Raw genomic sequence first — 27,616 nt, forward strand, 5'->3', positions numbered from 1 at the left:
TATACTTTACGTTCACGCTAAATTAATAACAATAATTTGTTCGATGTAATATTTAGCAAAGGCAAGCTCAATCGATTATACGTATCGTTTGGATTTATTAAATGCTTTCAATCACTCGAAATGTATTACTGTTGGTAAAATTTAAAAACTGTTTATCGGCAAGAGATGTTAATATCGTGAAATTAGGATAATACTTTTAAATAGAAACTTATATAATAGAATATTTGTAAAGAATGTTTTCAACGTTTCATTGTAGTATTTAGAAGCACAAGTTTATTTTACGCAATACTTCTAAGACATTGAACACGATGAGTAATATATTAATAAACTCTTACCTATTTGTATCAAATTTATATTGAGGCCTTCGCATAACCAGCAGGCGAGGAAGAATGTGAATAAAAACTCTCTTCACCCAAGGAGCCATTTTATGTGTTTGCGGTGATCGAAAGTGGACATTTAGTACAACCACAGTTACACATATACTGTAAAATATAAAGAAATAGAATTAATTTACTACGATGTTTGAAATTTGATATAATAATTTAATCTCGTATAGACAGAATACAAATCAACTCATTATATGTTGTAGTTATAGCCCGTGTTGAAAAATTCTCACGATGATCAAGATGGTTTTTGTTTGTATAATTTGTTAGCGAGGGCTAACAGACGTAGGCTATCTTTTTTTAAAATTCTTAAAATTTTTTATCGGCAATTGACATTGTTTTGTACATATTTAACTATACTTCTATATAGTTATACAAGTTGTAAAAAATTTATGGTATTTTGTTAGTATAAAGTCGGTAAATGTATTTTTCAAAATTATTTATTTCATTTAGTGAGTTATTTAATCATTTTATTTGAATCTATCCAAATCAATTAGATTAACTCACGAATACCGATGAAGTAAGTTTTCTAATTAAGCGGTTTATAAAATCTCCTTTTGATAATATTTTGTTAGTTTGTAGACGGACCGATTTACTCCTTTAATTCTATTTCCAAAACTATTGGAAATGCAAAGGACATTTTTGGCAAATATTTATCATGGCTTTTGACAGAAAATAATATGGCTTGCGCAACAATATAAAATTTATAAAAGAATCACTTTAACGCGTTCACTTTTGAAGTTAATAACATTTTTATACAACCGAGAAACGAAGTCATTTTTACCAACAATTTACAATTGGCCATAGTAAGTTTTAATTAATATTGTATACATATCGATTAAAACAGTTAATGGAATTGATACATCAAACTAATCACTTTTATATAATATATTACACTCCTGTTTTTAGAAAAATGATGCTAACCTCGAACTAGAAGATAGGAAAAAGATTTTTCGTTGAAGACTTTCATTACGGTGTGCATCGCAACGGTTCTTGTAAAAAACCATAATTGAGTACAAAAAGGTTTGTTATAAATTTCATAATTTTCAGCGTAGTATCAGAGGTGAGAAACTTTCGAGTGTAATTTGCAACTTTGAGTTGTCGTAGCTAACAAAGTACGTATATTTTACTGCTCAACAAAGTATCAAAGTTCAACATAGTTGTATGAAAAAAAAACGTATTAACCTTTTATGAGATATTGAGAAATACTAACAGTTTAATTGGTTCGTTATTACAAAGAATATCTTATTCATGGTGTAGCGGGAATCGTAATACGATCAAAAAGTGATTCTTCGTATAGAAATAAATAAAAAATTTCGTATACAATTTATTTACAGGAATATTCATTTTTGGGAAAATAGATTTTAAAAAAATTCATCGAATTCGTGCGTAGTTAATTATTACACGGTTTGTTGAATGACAGTCTATTTACGTTTGTAAATATTTAACAATAATTTGTCAGTTACTATGTTTCGTTAGATGTAACCGACAATGTTTGTTTCGTGCATACGACTTTTTAATTGGCGAGGTTCGATAAAATTAAAAATTTAAAAATTAATTACTTTATTAAACGAGGAATCGCTGAAACCGATATCCCTTTCATTTATTTTTTGCACAGCCGTGTCCGTCGTACGTTTAATTTTTAACTATTGAAACTCTGGTAGAGTTGTCACTCTGATATCAGTACCAAAAATATTTCGGTAGTATTTCACATTTTATCGATCCCTGCCAATACCAAAGTTGTATATACGAGAAACAAATGCGGACGTATACGTGCAAACAAATCTAACAACTGCCTAAACTCGACAAATTGTGCAATAATTGACTGCAATGCGTACTCGACGAATGTTCAATATTGATTTCCTCGAAAGCGGAGGTCTCGTTTGAACAAATTCGATTTCAAATTTTTCGATTTCTTTTTACGCGAAGAGTTACTCACTTTTCGATCACAATGGTTGATGTAAAATTAAATAATGTTGACATAATAATTGACGATAAACGAGCACCGTAACTAGAACGGAAATAGAGGGTACACGCATCGAGCAAAGGTTTGTACATCGATAACGTTGGATCTGTTATTCTTTCTGCTGTTTTATGACTTCCCATCATCGGAAAGAGGGAGGAGATCTTCGTAGGGAACCAAGGCAAATTGCCATAACATATAACCGGGAGTGGCTGCGGTAGAACGACAGAATGTAAATCTCACGAGGCCATTCATAATGGAGATCTATTCTGCGATGGCTGGTCTTAGCAGCTGGTACTAAGGGGCAGACTACGATTTAAATTGGACCAGGTTCCTTTGATTCGACTTGGAACCATTTATCGGCTTGGAACTCGCTTTCTATCGACGCCTTCTTCCTCCCCTTTCGTGTTTGTCCTTTATTTCCCTTTGGGAAATCGTATGAATCGGTTGGAGACGAATTAAAGCCGTACTCCCGTGTCTCGTAGATAACAGATTTTATTACCAGAACATTCAAATATAGTATTCTTCCAGCATACAATGTAAGTTGTCGGCGTTCCCAATGAAACGGACTCTGAACTATAACTTGTAAACTTTTTCTGAAACCTTATAATCGCTTGGAAGAATAGTTGATTAATTTATATAGGAAAATATTGTATATTTTCTTTAATCCGAGAGTGAAAGCTTACAGAGGCGGAATTCGCGTTTTAATTTATTATATTTTTGTTGGAAGGATAATTAAAGGAGTGTAAATTGAACAATCACGCGAACTTTAACGTAATATTATGTTACATAATATATTTACATATTATCTACATATAAAATTCTTCATTCAGGTAAAAGTGTTGCGATTGTAGTTTTGCGACAATATCTTGACTTACTCGATGTTACTAATAAGTTATCAATCATTCAACAGTTATGAAATGTGTGTCTTTATACTTTTTATACTTCTTTTAAGAAAGATTTCTTCGTTATAGTCCTTCGATTGTAAGTAACTGAAAAAACTATTATATTTTTAATTGTTATTCGCGCCTTTTTCTATAAAAGTGAAACGATAAAACCTCACGAATCGGATTATGTTCTTCCATGGATTTAACTTATAATTTAAAAATCATTCATAGCGATTAACATGCTTGCTAATCGTTATCCAATGATTCACACAATTCATTTTGTAAAATTTAAAAGTCACACCGTACAAGGTAAACTTGATTGAATTTAAAAATTCAAAATTACCCTTCCAGTGTAGAAAAGTCTATTTCCGAAATAAAAACAATACTCACCCTTTGCTAAATTCATCGCGGTAATTTTATTCTTTAACGTAGCCTCAAAAGTCGGACGAAAAGCTATTAATATCCCAATGTTTATCATTTTTGTTTTCCAAATTTCCCATAGTCGTAAATGTCTCTAATTTTCGTAAGATCGTTTTCTGAGGAAAATTCTATTCTTCTACACTTTATTGCGTTTTTTTAAGATACTTAACATAGTTCCACGTAATAGGTTGTTCAATATAAATAAGTTTTATCGAACGACGAAACTTATCGAACAACCTGGTAAAAGTATTTCACACCCGATTTACGATAGTAGACTTTTGGCAGGCCCCATTAAAAATTTAGAAAAATCAAATAAACCACAGCTAAAAGTTCTTGGATTTAATGCCAGTATAATGCGTTTACATTTTTTTAGAAGAAGCAATAACGGTATGGGTTAATGCACGAGGGCAGCTGTCCATCCCCTTGAAATTCAACGAAGAAAAGAGGTCGTTTCCTTGGTTAGTTTCCGCCTAGAGCATTAACAAATCCCGCTCGATGCTACTGATTAATGGGTCACACTTACTGCCTGGTTTCGTTCATCAAATATATTGGAAGAGTTAGTAATATTATTCTGAATATATTCATCGTTTTCGTCAACGCTTTTGCGCATACGTTTCTTCATTTTGTTAGCGGTTCCTTTTCCTTTGACGTTCTTCTTCCATTGAATCTTGTCATTACTTAAAGTGCAGGATGATTAAAATTTTATTCCGCTTGGACTGAAAAATATTTGCTTCTTACTTTTCGATCTACAGGGAAGGAAAGTATTATAATTAAGAGAAATTTCGATAAAATTCTTTTTATAGAAACACGTTTCATAACTCTCTTATCATACCATGACCATTAATGATAAAAGATATTATGTACGCCCGTGAACACGATTACGTCTAAATGGTTAAGTGGATTTCAACGAAACTTTATAGTTAAATTTGATATTTTAGACAAAAACGGTCCGTAGATGATGATCGTAATTCTTTGGTTTTTTTTTTTATATATATTCGTCGTTTATAAAGATTTTGCAAAAACGTGTCTAATGAATCTTAAAGAGGTTTAAATTTTACAAAAAAGGATAAGTATCGTTGTTCTCTAAATTTCTTAATTAAGAAGAAATTAAATGAAATTTTAAACAACGTTTTCTTCGATTAAAATAGTAGTTATTAAAGTGACGCGTAGACAAATATTCCACGTATTCGTTGCTGTTAATTACGTGCACAAAAAAATACTTATTCTCCACAGAATATAGGTATTCCTTTTTTGTAGTTATAAACTACTGTTATATACCACTGTACCTACTATTGCTATATAAACAATACTGCTTGTATTGTTAGTACTGCTGTTAGTGTAACTAATACAACTATTATCATTACTCTTAATTGCTGTATTAATATTATTATTATATATACAAATAATTATGTCTACTACTCTCAGGTTTGAATATTTTGTTTTCAAGTTATCATATTTTAATAAAAATAAAGTTATTTAAACTTAAACACAGTTCAAAGTTTTGAATGATATATTTTATTTATCCTTAATTATTATTGAATTATGAAACTGAGGGAAGTGATTGGAAGAAAGAAAAAGAAGTGTTTAATTAAAAAAACACTTTAAATATTTTGGATTTTGTTTTGTTTTTTAACGTAAATAAATATACATTTTTTTTTGTATCAATAACGGATACCTTGTACAAGTATTTTTCTAACAACACATGTACTATTACATCCATTAATAGTTATTCTATATCTTGTCTGTGCCTCAATTTTCAATAAAAACAAAATGTCGCAACTGATTTAATTCAGCTTTCTTCCGTTAAGCCAAATAATAAAGAGTTAAAAATAACAATGTTTTGCCTTAAAAAAGTATAGTAATTTTTCTATAAAAAATCATACGCTCAACAAGTAACGGATCTTAACAAGTAAATACTTAAATAAATATATATTTTCAAAACATTAAGATTTAATTAAAACTATTACATTTACTAGGTTTAAACATCGATAAATACGAGCCAGATAAATAAAAGCTGTACGAAGCACCGCAGAGAAAATTCGTTGATCATGTTTATGATCATACCTTTGAAAATATGAAAATGTCTTCTGTTTTCGTTTACTAATGCTATTATAATTGATGCTATTATAATTTTACGGAGCACTGTATAATGCAGGATGAAAAACAAAGTCGGATAATTTGAAAGTAGAGAGCAATGGATTAATAACCGAAGTAAGGAAGAGGAGATGATAGATCGGTAAGCGGGGAAAAGTAGAGAAACAAATTGGGTCGATAACCGAGCGATAATTAGAAGGTGGGATAGGTTAATGACCCCGGTTAATAAAAACACTGCTACGGAAAAGGACAGCAAGTGTAGGCAGGAAAGAAAACGAGGGAAAGTGAAAACATTACTTCTCGAGACAAAAAGAGAAAGAACGAGAAATGACGTGATAGAGGAAGACGGACAATAATATGGAAGGAATTGTCAGAGGCAGTACAGTGTTTACCATATCTGTGGTAGTTACGACATTCGTATTGTTCTTGGAAAATTCACAAACACATCGTTGCATTCTTCCGGATGGAAACGACAGGAATTCGAGTCATCAACTGTTTGTTCAGCGGCTTATACAGCGACGGTAATAATCTATTGCCGAGGATAAATCATCGCCATTCAATCTGCCACACGCAATGTTTAATCGTTCGTTATTACAATCAGCTGGTCGTTTTTATGTCACCTTTCCCCTACTTCTTTCTCCCTCGGCGCCATTACTGATTTCCCTTCGGTGGTCTCTCTCTTTCTCTCTTTCGTTGCTCGCACTGTCCTTCTCGTATTTTTTTGTAAAGCTCTCCCGTGCCCGCGTTTCACCCACGAGGCGTTCTTTCTTCGTGACTGATGGATAACGATGATGAAGCGACTTGGAAATTTGTAGTGCAGCGGTTCTCCAGCGTGATGCAGACTAGTCCCGGAACGACGGGGTATAAAGAGACATCGTAGACCGAAAATCAGTATCGATAAGCCGAGATTTTTACGCTTCCGTTTCCTCGGGAATCGTTCGGTGATCACTTTTTCACCGAGTAGACGGCTTGTCGAGAATTCATGGCCAGCGAGAGTAGTTACAGTGACTACGAAATTTATTATACGCTATATCGCGAGGAAATTCTTCTTACCTGTAAGATCGATATTAACGAAAGTTTGCCCCCACGTACAGTATAGTAGCGCAATAGAGAAATTTCTTTAAGAAGGTGAACTCAAGTCTCCAAGGTTTTAATGTCTCTTTTTTTCATTTCTTTAATGCAACTTTTCCCGAGACTTTTTTTTGCAACAAAGTGATAAAGCATTAAGAGCTGAACGTACGAAAAGTTTTGCTCTATTTCGCACTCTTACGAAGTTGTATTTGAAAAATCGGAGAGAACGATATTTTCATTCACTTTTTTCAAATCATTGAATACACTTTCGGAAATGTATGCACGAAAGAGATTGAAATGGTAGAAGACGGTATTTTGCTGTACAAGATGATATATCAAAATTTCTCTTTTTACTTTATTAAATATTATTATGTTCCGCAATACCGAGGTACAATTTGAAAAATTGTACGAACAGAACGCAGCCTTAATAGTTGTGCAGGCGCTGACGCGATATTATGTCCTTTTCAATCCAGTATTTTGCAGATACAGTATAAGAAATCTGAAAATCTTTCTACTTCCATCGATGCATTTAATCTCTGACTATACGTTCCACTTTTTGCGTCGTTTTATCTCGCATCCCTCGCCGAAAGCGTTCCACTTGGATTCAAAGGCCGTTCATTTTTCACGTTGGCACACAGTTACAACCACATGAATTCTAATCGCGTTCGAAAAACCAGCTCACGTTTCAGGAGCGCATTCCGAGAAGTAACCCAAAGGGAAACTTATGGCGATGATCGAGCGATAATACGAGGTTTCTAACCTAAAAATCTGTAAGATATTGTTCAACGAAATTTTAACGTTCTGTAGGTACTCTGTAGCCTTACTTTGTTTTCTTCTACTTGTGTGTAGAGTAGAAACAAGGAGCAAAGACCTATTTCAGTCTATTTGCTGGTTTTACGCGATTCCTTCTTTGAAACTTTAAATAAACACTCTATTTTAAAATACGTAGGGAGACATTCAATTTTTGCAGCCCAGTAATAATTGTAATTTGTTTTTCGCAGATGTTGAAATTTCTACGTAACAATAACGTTAATATTTCAAACGTTACAGGTTGGATCATAAACCATATTTAGGTTTGTATTGGTCCATGGTTGCTACAGCAACACCCATTCTGTTGGTCTGAAGTAAATAATTCAAAATGATGTTTAATTTATAAAGTTGTTGTTGTAGCAAGTACCAGAATCATTTAAAAAATTAGATGTAACAAAATGGAAATAATACACACAACGCATAAACTTAATTTCTTCTGCCAGAGTAATTTTATAAATGAAAATCTTTCCTAAAAGATACCGAATTTCATTATTTGGTATAAACTAATACCTAAAATTTAATTACTGACTCCTCCAACGTGGCCACTAATAACCCAGAAGGGTAGATTTTATAGAAAAATCCATAGCACTTAAAAAAGCATTATACAACGTTTCTTGTACAAATATCCCTCTGATCTAGGAAAATGTTCGTGAATCTCTCCCTCTCAGGGATTATGGTTTGAATGATATATTAATATTTGGAAATTTTGTTCGGAGATTGATACATAGTTCGATGAAATATTTAGCTATTATTCAAAAGTACATTACATTAAACTGATTAAAAAATTATGATTTCGACAGAGCTGGTCAAAAAACCATCCAATGATCAAATGATCAAATTATCAAATTATATTTACCTATTATTTAAAAGTACATTACATTAAACTGATTAAAAAATTATGATTTCGACCGAGCTGGTCAAAAAACTATCCAATGATCAAATTATCCGAAGTAAAAACAAGCAAGTTTTATAATCTGCATTAACATCGTTATTGTTATGTGTATGTAGTCTTTTTTCAAAAAACTTTAGTATTATGGTCGAAAGAGAACAAAGATATTGAGTAAAACTTCAATGCAAATCAATGTAAGAAGTAGAGAGATACAATTTTTAAAAATTTGAAATCTTAACAATAGTAACACCGATGTGGATTATAAAACATACATTGTTTTTTTATTTTAAATAATAACTGTTCCGTCAATCCAAACGGATTGGCTGTACACGATTAGCCATCACTTTTTCACAAATCAAAGTTTTATACTCCAATTTAATATTTTTATACTTTAACGTGTGTATTTGTAGGAAATAGATAAACATTTGGTAAAATTATGCATCCTCCTTTAAAAAAGAATTCTGCATGCTATCTTCTTTTTTAGTCTGTCGTCCTGTCGTAAACCCTTGAGGGTGGATGTAACGAGAACTGAATAGACAATTGCAGTGCGTTTTGACAGGTAGTTCTATTCAAGAATATTCTGAAAGAACTGTCCTATTGATACGATCGCACAATTTGCATTTGAGAGTTTACCGAGTATAAAGAGCAAGTGCATATTAAAAAATCTAATATCGAGAGCAGCAAATAAGTGTATTAGAACGTATATATTATAGTAATATTTCAGTGTTTATGAGTTAAATGTGTTTCATGTCTAATATTATATGTAAATTTGTCTGCCCTCTAAGAACTGTTACATGTTGTTGAAACATTTCTGAAACTTCGATAATTTTCCGATATCCCCAGGGTGTCATGGCTGCTCTTAAGAGAATAATTGGTAACAAATAGGCTCGCGTGTAATTTAGAAAACGGTTATACAATATATGTACAACTCTTGATAATTAATAACTCGGAGAATTTATAATAATTTTTATGAAAAGAACTCTAATAGAGATGTAATTATAATTACAATATTTTAATAGTATGGTCGGTTTCATTATGCGATTTGTAGCTAACAATCTAACTCTTAAGATTCTTTAGGAAAATACCAGTTTGTAATATTAAGGGAAGAATTGTTCGATTAAATTCAAATACATAAAACCATATTCCTACTTTGGTATGTACAAGTAGGTACTACCAAAATATTATTGCAGGTACTTACGTATACTTTAAATTTCGAAAATAAATCGTACGAATATCGATGGTTTTGCACTGTGTGTTGTCACTCATCTGTTGAAGAACACAACTACAATCTTCTTTTTTTCTTTAACTGCAACTTTTTTACGATTATAGGAGAACTTTTATTTTCAAAATCTAATGTATTTCAATCTCACGAGAAGTGGTTTTATCGGGAAGAAGGTACAGAACGGCGTGGATGAGCGAAAAAGTAGATTCAGTTGAAAGTTTGTAATACCTTCGTCTCACTATTTAATACAGCGATGGATGCCTGAACGGGGTGTTGCGGTAACCTCGAAGTTTCAAACTTGTTTAAAGTTTGGATGCGGTCTTATCAATTGCATGAAAATTTTCTATCCGACTTTTCCTTTTCTTATTTAATCTTTGCTCTCCATGGTTTACTTTTACATCTTCCTACTCGTTGTCCTTTTTCTTCTTTTCCATGTCGACAGCTGACTTTTATACCTTTTGCTTTCGAAGTACAAGACGTAATTATTTCTGGCTTAGAAGCTAAGCTTGCATTTGAAAAATCGAAGAGAAAATGCCATTCTAAAAGTTGCAACTTCGGTTAACTTGACTTCGATTTCATGCGAGCTTGCATCGACTTTCATTTTCTTTATAACTTTGTAATCGTACTATATCGTCCAACTGTGAAAGAAATTCACCAAAAAAATTGTACTAAAAATATTAAGAAATGTCGAATTTTCGAATCTTGACTTTATTCTCTCGATAAGTGGCCAGTATGCTTTGCATGTACATAAACTTTCATTAAAGTCAGTGTTGTAAGTTAGAGGAATTTTCTTATAATATAGTGTACGAATACTTTTTCGATTCACTGTATTTTCGATTTGTTGTGGGCAGGACTAGTTTTTATTTCGTCATGTTTATTACACACTCTACGTGCATGTGTAATTTGGGTACAATATTTGCGACAGTTTTTTGCGGAGATTTCGGAAACTAAGACCGATCAGCGAGTTCGTGTATAGGGAACATTTGTTACAAATATTGTCCCTAATAACACTTTTCAAGTTCATTGAAATCGAAATAGTGGGCCGTGTTCTCAATAATTATCAGGGCTCGCAGTCGAATGTGATAAGACACGATAAGATAAGACAGTGATAAGACTCTTTTGAATTTGATCTATCAATGAAAATTGTAATCTTTATATTTTTTAGTATGTCTTCGTGAGACTATTACCAATGGATCGACGTGGTTTCATCGATGATAATCAATCCAAATACGATTTCATTCCAACTATTTTTATTTATACGTTATTCGAGTTACTTCTGAAAAGCTTTCGATTACGTATGATTAAGAGTAGTTCAATCGAAATTGTATTTTAGTTCATTTTACTTGAAGAAACTACGTCAAGCCGTTAATAATACTGTGATTAATATATATTGAAAAATGTAAAATTTGAAATTTTTAGCAATGGATAACACTGTAATTCGAGACTCGCTTATTCTTGTTCTATCTCGCTCACATTCAATGTGTCTCGTTTATTTTTCACGTTGAAAGGTACACGCAGAACTTAGTCTCAACAGGAGACAAGAAAAGGTCGATTCTGGAGAAAATTGCTATCTTCGTAAAGATGACCGTATACTATCGATATTATTGCAACAATAACGGTGGTTCATGCAGATGCTATACTAGTCTGAATCATGTTTCCAATGCGAAAAAAGTCCTAAGAGGGAAGTCTTCATTTATTACTGTTGGGTATATATTAGAGTTGTAAAGGTTTCAGGGAAGTGGGAATTATAAAACATTTAAAAAAGTAACAGTCGGAAAATACGTGGGTTTGAAAACTTTGGCTACCTGTCATTGTCAGTTGCTATCGATCTTTAACGGTGTACAATTGTAAATTTCAAAAATTGTTCAATTATCGTGATTTTTCTGTGACAGTTTATCCTCACTCAGACGTGTAAATTTCTTATTAACGTTCTACCCATTTTATAGCCGAAGTCGTCAAATTTTGGCGATACGTTCTATAAACAGAAATAAAAGAAAAAGTTATATAGAACTAGGTCGACACGTGTTCTATTAGAACATTATAAGAAAAATATTAAACACGAAGAATAGAATGATAGGTTTGCTGTTGATGTATTACGGCGTAAAACTAAATCGATAGAACTTCCATTAATCACTCACGGTAAGTACTTCACTTCAAAGTGTCGTCCACTCTTGTCAAAATAAAATCGACACCTTTCAAATATTCCGTTCGTTTCTTTCTGTTATAATTTTTTAATCATCAATTTTTCAACTTACATTTATACTTTTCCTTTATCTTTGCCCGTGGAACGTATCGACACAGTTTTGATTCCTTATTTCGAAACACCTTTTACGTAACTTCGAAACATAACTACTTCCCTCGTTATTGAAAAGCTGTATCTGAAGAAAATTTTTCTCGCGGTTTAATTCCACCTCGAAACGGTTTGTCATTGGACAACCTCGATCTTAGGAACAGTATCTCGATGTGTTTAGCAAATCGTTACGTTAGACATCACGTAAGATTGATGGCGACCCGAAGAACACCCTTTTTGTTTTCTATGTTTTTGCACCGCCGATCCGCTATAACAAACGTTTCTGTAATACATATATTTTTACCGACCGCCTTTGTATCGGATACTTGTCCTGGAATGATTAATTCGCGAAAGCCCTCTGAATAATGATGAATGTAGCATCTATATTCCCGTACTTGTAGGATGGAGGAAAGATTAGTTTTCCTGCCGTTCGGGAAAAAGAGGCGAAGAGGAAACAGGACTGATCTCGCTGGTACTATTTGAAAGTTAAATCGTATTCAACTTGCAAATCGTTCGTTTTGGCTCTGTTGGGAGGTTAAAGGGTAGGGTGGAGTTCGTTGATTACTCTGCACTACCCTCCGATTGAATCTTAATCGAGACTGTGCCAGGATCAGAGCTCGATTACCTAGTCATCATATTTTTTAATTTGACTAGATATTCCGACTTTTGAATCCTTATCGATGGATGGTCCGAGACGATACTGCTATCTCACTCGGAAGTCCTTTTTATAGAAGATAAGATTAGCTTATGGGAAAGATCATTTTTGTCGAACCACTGAATACACAGAGGAGAGAATAGTTTCTGAATTTCGAATGGAAATGAGGATACATATTCATGATAGTAGTAAACTCAGTTGAGCAGTTGGGTCTATAAAAGTTTCTTTATCTATGATACATTAATACACGGCAAATCAGCAATTTAATGTTAATAATTGGCAACTCCTGCATTAGTATAATTAGTCTGTTTATTGTAAACGAAAGCTACGGTTATTATGTACTTATTAATCTACATTTGTATACGTGTTTTATTTAATTGCTGTTATTTGCAGTAGTATCGAACAATGGAACAAAATTGATCGCATTTATGGAAGCTCCTCGGAAATTGGGAAATATTAAATTGTAGCGTTTAAAGATTAAATTATCCATTCTCGATCATTTTAATAAGATAAACACCAATAATTACTTAAAGTAAATTATGTCGGAAACGGGACTCATTCGTTCTACGAATATTCCTACAATAGTATTCGTAAAAGTGATAGCAAGCTCTTAGGTTATGCAGTATGACTTAGAAAGTTCTAAAAAACTTCTTTCAGCTGTGTTCGACATCTTTATGAAAATGAGAAAATTATCTTGTTAACAAGACTCCGTTTTACATCTTCGATAGATCTTCAGAAACATCCAGACCAAACACGTGTCAAAGATTTTCACAAACGATCGATACATACAATACATACATCTCACCCTATAATTTTATTTGTGTCACAAGTACGGGCACTCTAGTATTTTAAATATATACACGTGCCGTTGTTAAATTTATTATTAATTTAACGATAGTCTTTTCATACAGTAAAAGATAATACGAAATAAAAAAGAATCAGTGGAAAAGAAGTTGTCTACGAATTAAGAAGTGTCTATGGAAAAAGAATATATGACAAATATACATAAATATATGAAAAATATAGTGAAAACAGATACCATAAGATGAAGTTGGACGAAAATTAAGAAATATATGTTGCGATGTACAGTAATCCCTCGTTAAAATACTGTCGAGCTTAGAAATATTTTAAGAAGTAATGGTTGGCAAATTTGTTTCAAGAATCGATCTTTGTATCTTGAACTGAGACCCAGCTACGTACGAACTCTTCGATAAGGAGAGCGTTATGGCGTAACAACACAAAATTCATAGAAACGTTCCAGAAGAAAAGAGCAATTTACCTTAACAGCTTCAATCGTGCTGTTTAGTTCAATTCTAAGAACCTTCGAAACAATACAGTATGCAAACATGTGGCCAAAGTGATCAGAAGGTAAAAAGGGTTTAACTTGTCCGATAACCATCATAATCTTGCAACATTCCAACCTCAGTTGTTTCAACGTTCAAATTAAACTTATTCATATTTTAATTCGATCGATTTATTTTTACCGTTTACTCGAAATTATTAGGTTGTTCGAAAAGTCATTTCGTTTTTTTCTTTTTTTTTTGGTGAAAATGAAACACGATTTTTTTTAGAGCGTATAAACATTTGATTAAATTATATATTCTCCATTTTGGAAAACGAAATGATTTTCCGAACGAACCAATAATTTCTCTCCACGTGAAGCGGAGCGATATCAGAAAGCATCTTTCGCACAGTTGCTTTAGAGTACCTAACTATTATTTCGCACCGCACAGAGAATGAACGAGATACACCAAGAATGAGCGCAACAGCGAGCACTTCTCTTATCGCAGACACTTGGTCATCGAGTTTCAAAGTGATGTCGCAGGCATATCGGTGTGACAGCTGTTAATGTAAGCCATAATGTTTAATATAAGGATCATCAGGTTTTGACGATTCATCCTTCTACGTTGTTCTGTTTCTCGCTTTTCCAATCGACCGAGCATTTCTTCTATCCAAAAGAATTTGGATAGAATCTCTTCTTCTTCGTGAAATGTTAGTTTTCTACATTTATCAAAAACAATGTAATAAATCTTTATTCGTTTATATGTGCGACATTTTCCTTGTAGAATATCACGGACAATTACTTCACTACCGTACATTAATACCTTATGGACAGTTACTGACATAAGACCAGGGATAATGTATTATATTACAATTTAGCAGTCTCTTTTATATTTTCTATTGTATCTTCGTGAAAATATTATGAAAGATTCAATGAGGTTCTCCCGATGAAAATTAGACCAAACGCAACAATATTCGGATTGTTTTGCTTTCTGACCTTATCTAGAATTTTTCGAAAATTAGTTCCACGAGACTGTCGTTGTTCATACTGAACGAGGGGACTGGTGTTGACCAGAGTGATTTCAGCAAGCAGAATAGTCGTGACTTGAGATTAAAAGTCAGTGTACAGTTCACGAACAACCATTGCATCCGCATAAAGTTACGGTGTGGAATTTGGATAGGAGGTACATATTGACCCGTATCTCTTTGAAGATAGTAATGGAAATTCGTTAATCACTACTGGTGTACGTTATTGAGATACTTTGATAACTGTTGCGAAATTTCTTATCTCGTTAAATGATTATGCTTATATAGCACGTGATACGATACAAGTTCCGAAAGACGTGTTTCCAGGCTATTTGATATTCCAAAAGTGGTAACATCAACTGGTTACACAGATCGCTCGACCTGACAGCCATGGATTACTTTCTTCGAGGTTTCTTAAAGAGATGAATTTGCATTGACAAATCTAGAACTTTTAAGCAATTAAAGGAGAATACATATAGTTTCAGTAAATAATACACCTTTTATTATACTAACGCCAACTTTCATAGAAATAATCGACCCAACATTTTCAAATATACGTATTCTCCATATTGATCTATAGTTTATATTGGTAAATTTATAAAGATGCAAAAAAATAAATTGTAAAAGAAAGTATTAAAATGATCATTTTTTTAACACAGTGGTTAAACAAATTGATATTTTGCAAAATTGTTCGGGAGGTTAAATTCATTATTCAAAAGTACACAATTGTTGTTTGAACAACTTCTTTTTGGGTTTCATTAAATTTGATTAATTATTAGTTCCCCTTAAATTTGAAAGTTGATTTTACCGCTTAAACATGCATCATAGCAGAGAAGACAATATGGATCAAATATTTTTCCAAGAATTGTATTATACGTAAGTTTCGTTTAAATTGGCGATTTACCCTTAGGTGATGTTACTTGTAAGTGAGACTCCCAAGATACATTTTACCCAATTCATCGCTAATTGCTATCTTCCAAACAATCTCTCATCCCCTGTGACATTAAATTACTGATAAAGTGGCAGAACGACGTGGTGTTTACAACGTTAAAATTGTTGCACTTTCATGATCTTTTTCAAGAATTAAACGAATTAAACATATATACAATGTATCCGCTATGTTATTATTTTCTTACCGGCTATTTATTCACAGCCAAATTGGAACTCACGATCTTCCCAAGTATACTGGGTTGTTCGATAAATTTTGTCGTTTTTTCCATTGTAAAAAAATACCATGACACTTGAACTTTGAACAACTGTAAATATACGAACGAGTCGACAGATCTACGCGAAACTTCGCACATATTCATCAAACGGTAGTACCATTTTTCGAGAAATAAAACGACGAATTTAATAGCTTCATTTCTCATCGAACGACAAAACTTATCGAGCAACCTATTACGTAGCATTTATTGCCCTTTTCACTTCGAGGATTCAGGTACAACGTTCCGCGGTAGTGAATCGCCCTTTGTGTTGACTTCTTTGCCACATCGGCCGTTGTCATATTTTGACATCGAGAAGCCATTGCGCTCGACGTTACCGTCCACGCTTTAGCCATAACAAGGCCAGAGCTAAGAAAAAGGGGCACTCAGGGTGATGAAATTTACTTAGCGTGAGTAACAACGTCACTGCCCACTTAAACAGACGGTTGTAGGAAAGAGTGAAGAAGATATGTACCGGAGAAGAGGGAAATGGAGTTGAAGAGAGACTCGTTGCACCCTCTAAACATTTTGTAATTTTCGGTTACTGTGTTTCAGCAAGAACAGGAGGTTGGTTGTGAACATTCATCAATTTCAAAGAGACACGAATAGAGAAGAAGGAAGTCCCTTATCCATCTTTAAATTTTGTCTCGGGTTTACTTGATACGCAAGGATGTTTATCTCTGATACGCTGATTGACAAGCTCATAATTCCATAATTTGTCATTTTAACCGAATACTTTTATTACGATCAATAAGATTCAAAGTTTCTACAAATAATTTTGAACATCTATTGGATTTTTCGTAACGTTATTCATACTTTAATAACGCGCTGTGAAAAATAACTCTGCGATACCCGGATTATTTAGCGTCAATCATACATGCTTGTTATAGCAGTCAACGTGTGAAATAGAAATTATCATATTATTGTACTATTTACAAATGATCCAATGCGAAGAACACCTACCAGGATTGGATTTATTTCATAGATAATAAACTCTTCTTATTGTATTATTATGTTATTGTGTTATTATGTATTCTAATTTTAGTTTGCACGTATATAGTCAAGAAAATTAAAAAATTCCAAGTAAGTTTTCTATTTATAAATAACAGGTATACATACATACACGTGTACATGTTTTTACATTCGTATATTTACACGAACAAATTATTTTCTTCCGATATGCAATTGCATAGATATCCACGAGAACACCAGACTGCAAATAGAAATTATGGGATTATGAACCGATTTTCCCAATTAAAAGCGCTTTTAACGTTTCTTTGGCATTTCATATGTACCAGTATGTTCCTTGCAAAATATTTTCAAAATTCAGGAAACCTACCCAAGAATTTTCATAGGCGTTCTCAAGCTGCCTTCTCCATCTGCAATTTTCCATCCTTTTTCAACTTTGAATAAAAAACATTTATGATCACAATTTTTAAATTTTAATTAAAATGTGGTACGGGTTTCCTTCGTTCGATTATGCTGCAAATTTGCTATAGATTAATTTTTCAAGTGTCTCAATTTACGAATGTCCAACGTGATGTTGCACCTATATCAGGCCGTCAACTTCGTTTCATATTATTCTAAATTAGTTGTAAACTTTAATTTAAAAAAATAAAAGATCAAACACGTTGACTTACCGAAAACAGATTTGGATATTTTCAGAAAATTTTCACTTTTTTTCAATGCGAACAACGTCACAGTGTGTGGTTCTCGAAGGTCCTGTCAATCCTCCTGATAAAGTATTGCATAAATATATGTTCTTAAATTTGACGTTACAGAATTTAATGAAAATGTAACTTTAGTCTGAAGAATTGTGGGAAAATTTTAAGTAAAGACAAATACAATTTCGAAGATAACTCTGTTACCTCGATTTCGGGTAGAAATTGTCACTCGAGAGAGAAAATTAGTGTATTTTAACGTTGAAGCGTTTTATCATTCGACTTGTACAGTGAAGGGACTTTTGGATAAAAAATCTCCCGAATAACTTACTTCAAACCTTTTGTTTTTAAAAGATACGCGAAATGCACTAGGGATAAAGTAGCGTGTTTCAAATATCCGTATTGTAGGTAAATTCAACACTCGAAAGGTCTTAACAAAATGAAATTCCAGTAGAAGAATATACAACGTGACCCGCAAAAACTTGACTGGTTTCGGTTATTTTACAGAGATTATGGTACATTCGTTAGCGTTCAGGCGTGTCCCGTAAAATTTTTGAACCGATAATCAATCTAGCTTTGCCTTAAGGTATGTGGTATCGTTTGTTACGTGCTCTTGGTAATCACGCCAGAAGCGTTACCTAGCTTACTGAAAAGCTGGTTTTGATGGTTCAGCTTCTGGTCGACAGCACTTGTTCGTTAGAGCTTCGACCCATAATTGCTCCTTGAGTTCTACGGCTTCTTTGCACTAGTACTCCGTTATTTAATAATGAATACAAATACGTATATAGCTTCTGTGTGTATTTATATTCGTATATAGGTCGAGATTCGTCATCAGGAGCTTTATTTCTGACTGAACTTTACTTATTTGAAAAGAACAGTGGTAGTAATTTTTCATTCGAACCTAATTCAAAAAGTTATAATTGACAATTGAAACAATTTATTTCTCAAACGAACATTTAGTTTGATCATTTAGTTTACGAAGCATATTTAAATATAGGATTATACATCGGAAAAATATTCTGCAAATTTAATTGTACGTAGACTCACCTTTAAAAGTCTATGTTTAATCGAACGCGTGTTATCGAGTGTTACAATGCAAAAAATTATGAATTGGATCAACAATGATTTATTTACACTTCGATTGTTATTAATAATTACAGCAGTATTGGTATCTGTATTGTAGTCAATAGTGACGGTAGTTAGGACATAAATCAATGAAATTCATCTTCAAAATGTCCAACGAAAGAATTTGTATGTATTTAGAGTGTAAGGAAATAATTACCTGACTAACCATAAACCACAAGAAGATTAACCTCAAGCAATGAACAAAAATAAACAACCTCATAACCTCATGATGAAATCACTTTTATCAGCCAACTACCCAACACAATTTAAATAGAAAAGAAAAAACCATAGCATCTCGGCTAAAGACGAGCCACATCATGGTCATTTGTGAATACTTGATCGAAAAAACTGAACAACTCTTTTGCAACTACTGCAGTATCGAACTTCGAACAGTAAACGATCTACTATATGAATACAGTGAAACTGAAGCAATAAGAAAGAAATACGACGTAAAACCTGACTCAGCTCTAACGGACAAAACATGCATAAAAAATACCTTGAAGTACCTCCAGGAAATAAACATTTATGAAAAAATATAACACCACGTATGTGTAGATATCTATCGCTAATGACTCGTAGTTGATGTAAGATAAAATCCATAATAATAATAATAATAATAATAATAATAATAAGTTACTATAATAAATACAGTTTGTGACAATGTATGCAACGTCAAAAGGATTAATGGTTCCATTTAAATTCTAAAGGTTTCAAATGAAACATGCGTGGAGATGTAATACTGGATGAAAATAAAGATTTTGAATATTAATCCTATATCTGAATTATACCAAATTAACAATTCACAATTCATTTAAGAAATATTCTATAACATTTAAATCCTATTAAAGATCATTGGAACAAATTGAATCTTCGAATTTTAATTGGAATCTCTTAACATTCTAAAAGAATAACTGCAAGTTTGTCTCAAAAAGAAGAGCAACGTATCGCCATCGTTGACTATTTGTAAAATAATATTTCTAGTGTGTCGACACATTCATAATAAGACACTTTTGGTGTTTTAATCTTTTAAATATTCCAATATATTTGTAGCAAATATTACATTGGAATAATGCGCAAACCATGTGATCTATCTTTTTGTTCAGGAATGTATATCAATATATATTTTGTTATTTTTATATATTTTTAACAGTATTACGAAAGAAAAGTTGTCATTATCAACAAAAAATATTGTTTAAATGTATTGAAAGATGTATAAAAATGTCAAATTTTGTGCACCCTTTTATACGAAATAAATTCTCTATGAATTATTTCTCAAACAAGATTCTTGCTTTATTCGTGGCACAGTATTATCGGTAACGCACATTTTTCTGTTCTAGTTTTAGTTTTTCATGGAATGCGCATAATGAACGTGTAACCGTCGGTACTATCAGTTAAATTGCGTCTATGTTGAAGAGGAACGACTCTTCGAGGCGACAAAATTTACTTAGTTCGACTAATGACATCATTGCCCTCTTGAACGAGGTGGTCAGAGAGAATGACAGGAATGGAGGCATGAATAAAAAGAATGGGGAAGGAGAAGCGAGATAGGATGAGAATTCGCGGTGAGGAGTCGTGTGGCAAGCCATTAATATTTTTGTGGTTCATTTAACACGGTAAACTAACTGTCCTGAAACATTTTTCTTCTGCTTCTCACTTGAAACAGATTTTACAACAGGGGCGAATTTCAATTTTCTCGTAGTTCACGGAGCAATTTCAGAAGAAAATGTAAACTGAACGCATTTTAACATATTTTTGGATAAAAAATAATACATACGAGTAACTCTGTAATTTGCTTTCAAACCTGTAAAGGACACCTTCGAGTCATTAATTCCTTTAAAAAAGCTAGCAGTTACTGAACGTTATAACTTGATACGAATTATCCCGCTAATAAAATTAAACGATACGTGGAAGCGTCCGTGCAAATGGTGAGAGGATAAAAATTACTGGACACTCTATTGTTGGATTTTACGAGCGAATGAAAATGTATTGGATAATAACTGTCTTCGCGTGAAGTACGGTTAGTTTTTAGCACGCAGTTTTTACTTTTCCACCGCTCATTTTTCTCGTGTTCCGAGCGCTCTACGAGAAATTAAATTGACATACTTTTCTTTGTTCCCAGCTCAAAGAGCTATATGAAAATTTCGAGGCATCGTTTTTCTATTCGTTCTTTACGCCAGTGTTATTCAAATTCCTCGAACGTATATATGTATATATATTAAGATTGTTTCCCGGAATGGAAACAATTGTCACGAATAAACGATCCTGCTTTTACTCTCGATTCTGTCATTCTAAAATGGGGGAAAAACAAATTTTGGAGGAAATCTAAGAGAAGCTAATCGTATCATTTTGCAGACAAAACGTGGATTCAAAATGCAGAACATGTGAGATCCAAAGTACGTAGAGATGTGAATGTAACTCTTCCTTCAGTCGTGTTCTTAAAAGAGTTCCGCAGATCTATAAAATCCTTCAGGCAAGGGAAAGCAATTAATAACTCATATATGCAGTGAAATGGGATTCGTTAATGGTGCTCTTTGAGCATTTGAATCAAAGATGTCGAAAAACTATCACGGTGAAATGAATTCAGAGTTCTTTGAGAAATGGTTCGAAGTAGTTTACGAAGGAAATAAAGGGAAGGAAATGTACAAGACTGGCTACGTGGAAAAATTATTAACTTTGTCAAGTAACAAAATGAGAAGTACAGGACGCTGTTGATGAAATGGCTATGAAAAAAAATATTGAAATTCTTCGACGTTCAGCCTACCATTGTGAACTCGATTCAATAGAGCTAATATGGATGTAAATTGAGGACTATATTGCAAAGAAATATGTCTCATTTAAATTCGTTGACAAGAAAAATTTATTCTACCAGGCAATAACCATAATAACATCTGAACAATGAAACGATTTGTACACATCTGAGGAAAATTGAGAATTTTTCGAGAATGGATTCCATGATTGAAAATACAATTGAATCAATTGTCATAAATGTTAATGACTGAAGTGGTAGTAGTTAGAAATAAATTACTTTGTCTGACTTGTTTTATTTATCTCGTTATTATCCTATATTTATCTTATATTTCTAGAAGTGATTGTCCGAAAAAATACTTTATTATGTGTACCGTTGATTATACAAGTAAGTTAATTGTATGCCAAATAATTTAAACGATAAAAAAATGAAAATGAATTTTAGGAAAAATATTTCACGTAATCATTGGATCCGAGTATCATGTATATGTCTTGACACCTATCAAGGTGTCAAAATGTCACCTTGACATAGGTGACATGTCAATATATCTTTTCATACAGTTATACCTTTAACTGTTTGTGTTAATATTTGTTATTTAAATAACGATAACAAGAACTACCTTGATATTGTAAAATGGTGTTATTTTTTATTTAAGAGAATATAATAAAGAAAGACCCTCTATATATATTACGTCTGCTCTATCACATCTCTATAAACATTTTGTTTACCATGATCCACAGATGAGACGTGTTGGTAAATAGGAGCATCGAGCAATGACCTAGCAGGTACTCAAGCAGATAATTGAAATCATCCAATGATCCAACGGAGGGTCATATAATCGTGAATGTATTAAGGGTGAAATCGATACATTGCAGATGTTCTAAGTTAAATTAATGCGAGGTTTCTCATAATACTGTTAGCATAAGCCATCCATCCTCTTTCACTTTGCAGCCAGGTACTTAAAAAAAAATTCATATTTTTAAGCCATATAAGATTGATTCGTTTATCATTCTTTATATTTTTATCTCTTTTAAATTGTGTCATCTGACGTGTAATACTTATACGATTCTAGGTCGTTAGCTATCGTTTGGCACCAAGCCATAAGGGTATGTGATTTATGTCACAAGCCTATTCAGTCCTTGATTCAGTTATAATTCCTCGGAAGGCGAAATACTGTCAGACTATCTGCTTTCAAAATATCCTTAAAAATACGTTGGCGCTGGCAGGTATTTGTATGATAATATATAATATAGATATTATTGAATGAGGTATAAGAGAGTCATAATAGAAAAAAATCTGCATTTTTCAATCTGTTTTATTCAGTCGTTAGGATATTTTAAAAGTCAAGTTTATAATATGAATTATGAACCTAGAAGTTGCTCGACTGTTAGAAAATTTCCAAGTTTCTATCAAATACGTGTATAATTTCACGGTGGGAGATTTATCAATGGTCTCGACCGGTGTACGCTCCACAGTATTCAAGTTTCCTATATCCTAATCACGTTGGCACTATCTCAACATTATTTTATGTTTAAATTAAACTTCAGACACGAAAACGAGACACAAAGTAAAATATTAGATTTACCACAAGACACAGAAGAAATCACGATACAAGATTGAAACTCGGGAGTAACTTGATTCAGCATTTAATAGAGAAAACATTAAATTCTTTCCTTGATTCTTTCAAACAGTGCACTGAAAGTTCTCCGTTTGTTATTTAAAATAATTTTCAAAGATAATATATTATAAAGAAATAAATCTTAAGTATATATAAATAAATTTAAAATAAATATGTTACATCTATATAATCGGTGTTGCTTCTTAACAGTGCCATGTAAGTAAATAAATATGAAAAAAATGTATCGTTACCTAACGATGCCACTTTCTCGACTAATTAAAAATAATCCACGAATAAAATATTCCAATTAAGGATATTGGCCACTTGAAAAGTTCTTCCAAATTTTGTTCCTTGGTATTTTTGTCATTTAGCATGTACTATAATTGCATTGCAGATTAATCTCTTCTAATTAAACTCTAAATAGAAGATCCTCGATAGTACGGTTAAATGGAGATCTTACTTTTCTTCCGAACGTTTCATGTGTATAAAACAGCTTAACATTACTTATGACTCAAAAAACATTATTCGATGAACTTTTATCGCAGTAAAAGTTTCGTTTCATTAGTCTGCAGAAAAACTCATTTCTAAAGCCATTCAGGGTTCAGAGTAGTGGTTCACTCGGATTTCATTCGTTTAGGAAAACTCCAATCTCAGCCTGAGCTTAAAAAAATGCGATAAAGCTTTACCACTGTTAAGCCATCGAATTGCTGTGTAGCAGGTCAAGCTGGGATATTTGATTTCTATATATACATGTATATAGATCGTGTTATATATATATATATATATATATCGAAAATTCATGGAACAGGCAATGGTTAAGCCCACTAGACCAAATAAAGTTTACCACCAACGATATTAGTTTCATAGCACATGAGCTATACAAATATTTTCGACGCATCATGTGTTGATGAATAATACAATGCTTAATCTGCAGTTCCATCAATGTATCATTTTATGAGTTGTAAACTTGTTTGACTAAGCTTTCTTTGCACTGTATTTGTACTAAATTTTATTACCATCAGTTGTGAGATATGCTTAACCTGCAGTTCCATCAATGTGTAATTTTATAAGAATTGTAAACTTGTTTGACTAAGTTTTCTTTGCATTGTATTTGTACTAAATTTTATTACCATCAGTTGTGAGATATGCCTAACCTGCAGTTCCATCAATGTGTAATTTTATAAGAATTGTAAACTTGTTTGACTAAGTTTTCTTTGCACTGTATTTGTACTAAATTTTATTACTATCAGTTGTGAGATATGCCTAACCTGCAGTTTCATCAATGTGTAATTTTATAAGAATTGTAAACTTGTTTGACTAAGTTTTCTTTGCACTGTGTTTGTACTAAGTTTTATCACTATCAGTTGTGACATATCTCAGTCATTTCTCTAGGTTGCACCGAATGAATTTTTGGAAATTTGTTCATCCTGGTTAAGGATGATTAGTTATAATCATCTTATAAACTTTCAGTTGACGATAGTGCATCGATGTATTTTTATTGCGCGATGGAACATTTTGAGAAACTTGTATTTAAACAATACAATGAATAACAATAAGCACATCTAAAAAAACGCGACTGTTTTAAAGATCTGAACGAAAATTTCAACCGAGATTAATTCATTCATATATCTAATCGTAAAAATGATATTACAGACCATTTTGATTACTTGCAATAACGTAATATCGTAGAATTGTAGTATTCAAGTTTTTACGATTAATTTATAAATGTGCTTTTCAGCAAACATTTTTTTAACAACATTTGCAATACTTTGCGTTGTGTCCATTGAGTCACTTAGGCTTTGCAAAAAAAAACAAACGTTGATTCGTTAAAAAAGACTTAACAAAGAAAGTTTAGTTTTCTTTGACGTATAAGATCAACTATATTAGATTGTATAAAATTTGACAGAATAATTATGAATTGTTTTCAAATTTGGAGCGTTTATTGCTAGCAGTGAAAAATTTATCTTTCAAAAGTTTTAGCTTCTTCTCTCGAAAGAGTTTTAAAATAATAAATATTACAGATTAGAAAAATTATGCCACCATTTCAATAACTATATTTAGGCTTTAGTTCACGATAGTATTGTACTTAAATAGTTAACATAAATATACTTAAATGTATTGAAATAGTAGGCATGGATTTAATGTACACCACTGTGAGTATCAAAGAATTTACATTTTTATTAAATAGTCTTACTATGAATTTACAGTAGCTTCATTCAGCTGTGATAAATTTACGTATAACTCTTCGAAATTATACTACAATTTTCCTTAATTTTTTAGGTCTTAGATAATTCGACACCAAGAGGCCACTTGGAGGCGTGTCTGCACCTTAGAAGATACCATTTTTAATTAAGTACTACGAGCTCCACAGGAAGTATGTAGTAAAAACGACTGCTTTATAAAGATAAATGTCAAAATATAATAACACAATAGATGTAAAATATATAATAAGGATTATCTGGAATAATTTTAAGAATACAAGTCAGTTAATTATTTTCTAAAAAGAACATTTTATAATGGTATTCAAGGAACAATACCTAAGATCTTATATTCTCGAATTTTGTCTTCTTTATCGACAAAGTAAGATTCATAAGAGATGGGATAGTGTAGGTAAAAAACAATTGAAAAGGAATCTTGTAATTTAAGCTTCAACAACAGTTTACTATTTGTGTATGGATTGAAATTACATATTGTATTCTTTGAACTTACTCAAAGAATGTTATATTTACTATATCGATAAACCCATTTCCGTAATTAATTTGGCAGTATTAGTATTAGTTTCATGGTATTCCTAGCTAATGAAATATAATTTCCAACAATGTTTGAAAAAATGTTCGATATATCAACGTTAATGTTTATGTTAAATCTATTTTATTTCTTGTACAAAATAAGCGTATGTATGTACAAATTTGATTTTCATCAGACGTATATATATTTACGTTACGTTACGTTTTCATGTAGTTTATCTTTGAAGAACATATATAATTTGAATGAAATTATGAACAATATTCCGGAGAGTCCAAATAAGGAAAAAGATTAATATATCGCAATCTCTATGATACGTAACCGAACAACATACTATACACTCTCATTATTTGATTTTAAATAAATTAGTAATAATCTTACATTCAACGCCGATATAATAGGTTCTCGTGTAATTTTTTTCACGAGAAACAAAATTCTTTTATCCACTAAATATTGTTCAAAGTCTGAATCGCGATCGAAGCGGAGTATAATAGAAATAAAAGTTGAAAGGACAGTATTGTTTCTTTGTTTAGTTCATACCTGAACACGAATGTACGGTGTGGTGTAATTTTACAAGGAAAAACGGAGGATAAATTAATAATCGAAAGCATTAAACAGCATGTTTCGTACGATCCCGATCGTTATTGCAATTCTTCGCGGTATTGTTTCTTTCGCGCAGACAATGGGACCATTAATTAATCATAGAATTATGTTCCCGTTTCGCGTGCAACCTCTTTTAAATCTTATAGACTCGTTACCATATCGCAGGAACAATAATCGGGAAGAATTTGAAACAAATTTCCACTGGGGTGGCAATTCCAGTCAACTGAGTGCGCGTTGTGAAACGTTCAGATTAAAAGCAAATCAACGGGCGTCGCTAAATATTTATAAAGGACTCGTTAAAGCTTGACTTCCAGATTGCCCTTGAAATTCTCAACGAACAGTATTTTCCTCGTGAAAAGCGGTCTAGCCCAATATTATATGGCCGCGGTACACTTCAAGCTGCCACCGAACGCTTTGTGTCTTTCCAACGATCACAAAGTCATCATCGTTAACTGCGTTACGAAATTCGTGGAAACGTTCCACGCGCAATTTAGAATTCATGGAGTTTCCCCTATGCAGCATTTGAAGGAAGATTGTGTAATTGTGCATGATAACGAGGCGCGAGTTAAATTACCACTTCCGGTACAAAATGGAAAACTTTGGACGGTGGAAAATTTCCGTTACAATCTGGTATCTTAAGAGAATTGGATATTTTTTGGAAATTTATTTCGTAATAATATTCTTAGCAATCAGAGACGCGATATCGGTACATTTTTGTATACGAAGTTGTCAGTGAGCAAATACTTTTCAGCTGACTGAAATTTCTTTCATAAATGTATACACTGTTGGAAAATATGTCTCAATAAATATTTATTAATTTCTTCGTTTGTGGGTATACGTACACAACGTACATTTGTACGATCTACATTAATAGGATACTTTGTACGTTTTCTTGTTTAACTCGACTCTCTGAAAGAGTAAATAG

The 27,616-nt window shown here is 32.5% G+C and overlaps 1 protein-coding gene across 1 annotated transcript in view; it reads right to left on the reverse strand.

Annotated features, from left to right (window-relative positions):
• The window catches only part of Nachralpha4 (nicotinic acetylcholine receptor alpha4), a 387,449-nt gene that overhangs the window by 6,468 nt on the left and 353,365 nt on the right, over positions 1–27,616 (reverse strand). The window contains exon 9 of the mRNA XM_076314742.1: positions 336–482. Coding sequence (XP_076170857.1) covers positions 336–482 — 147 coding nt within the window. The remainder of the gene's footprint in view (positions 1–335; positions 483–27,616) is intronic.

Source organism: Ptiloglossa arizonensis, chromosome 6 (assembly GCF_051014685.1).
Source record: "Ptiloglossa arizonensis isolate GNS036 chromosome 6, iyPtiAriz1_principal, whole genome shotgun sequence".
NCBI classification, from domain to species: Eukaryota; Metazoa; Arthropoda; class Insecta; order Hymenoptera; family Colletidae; genus Ptiloglossa; species Ptiloglossa arizonensis.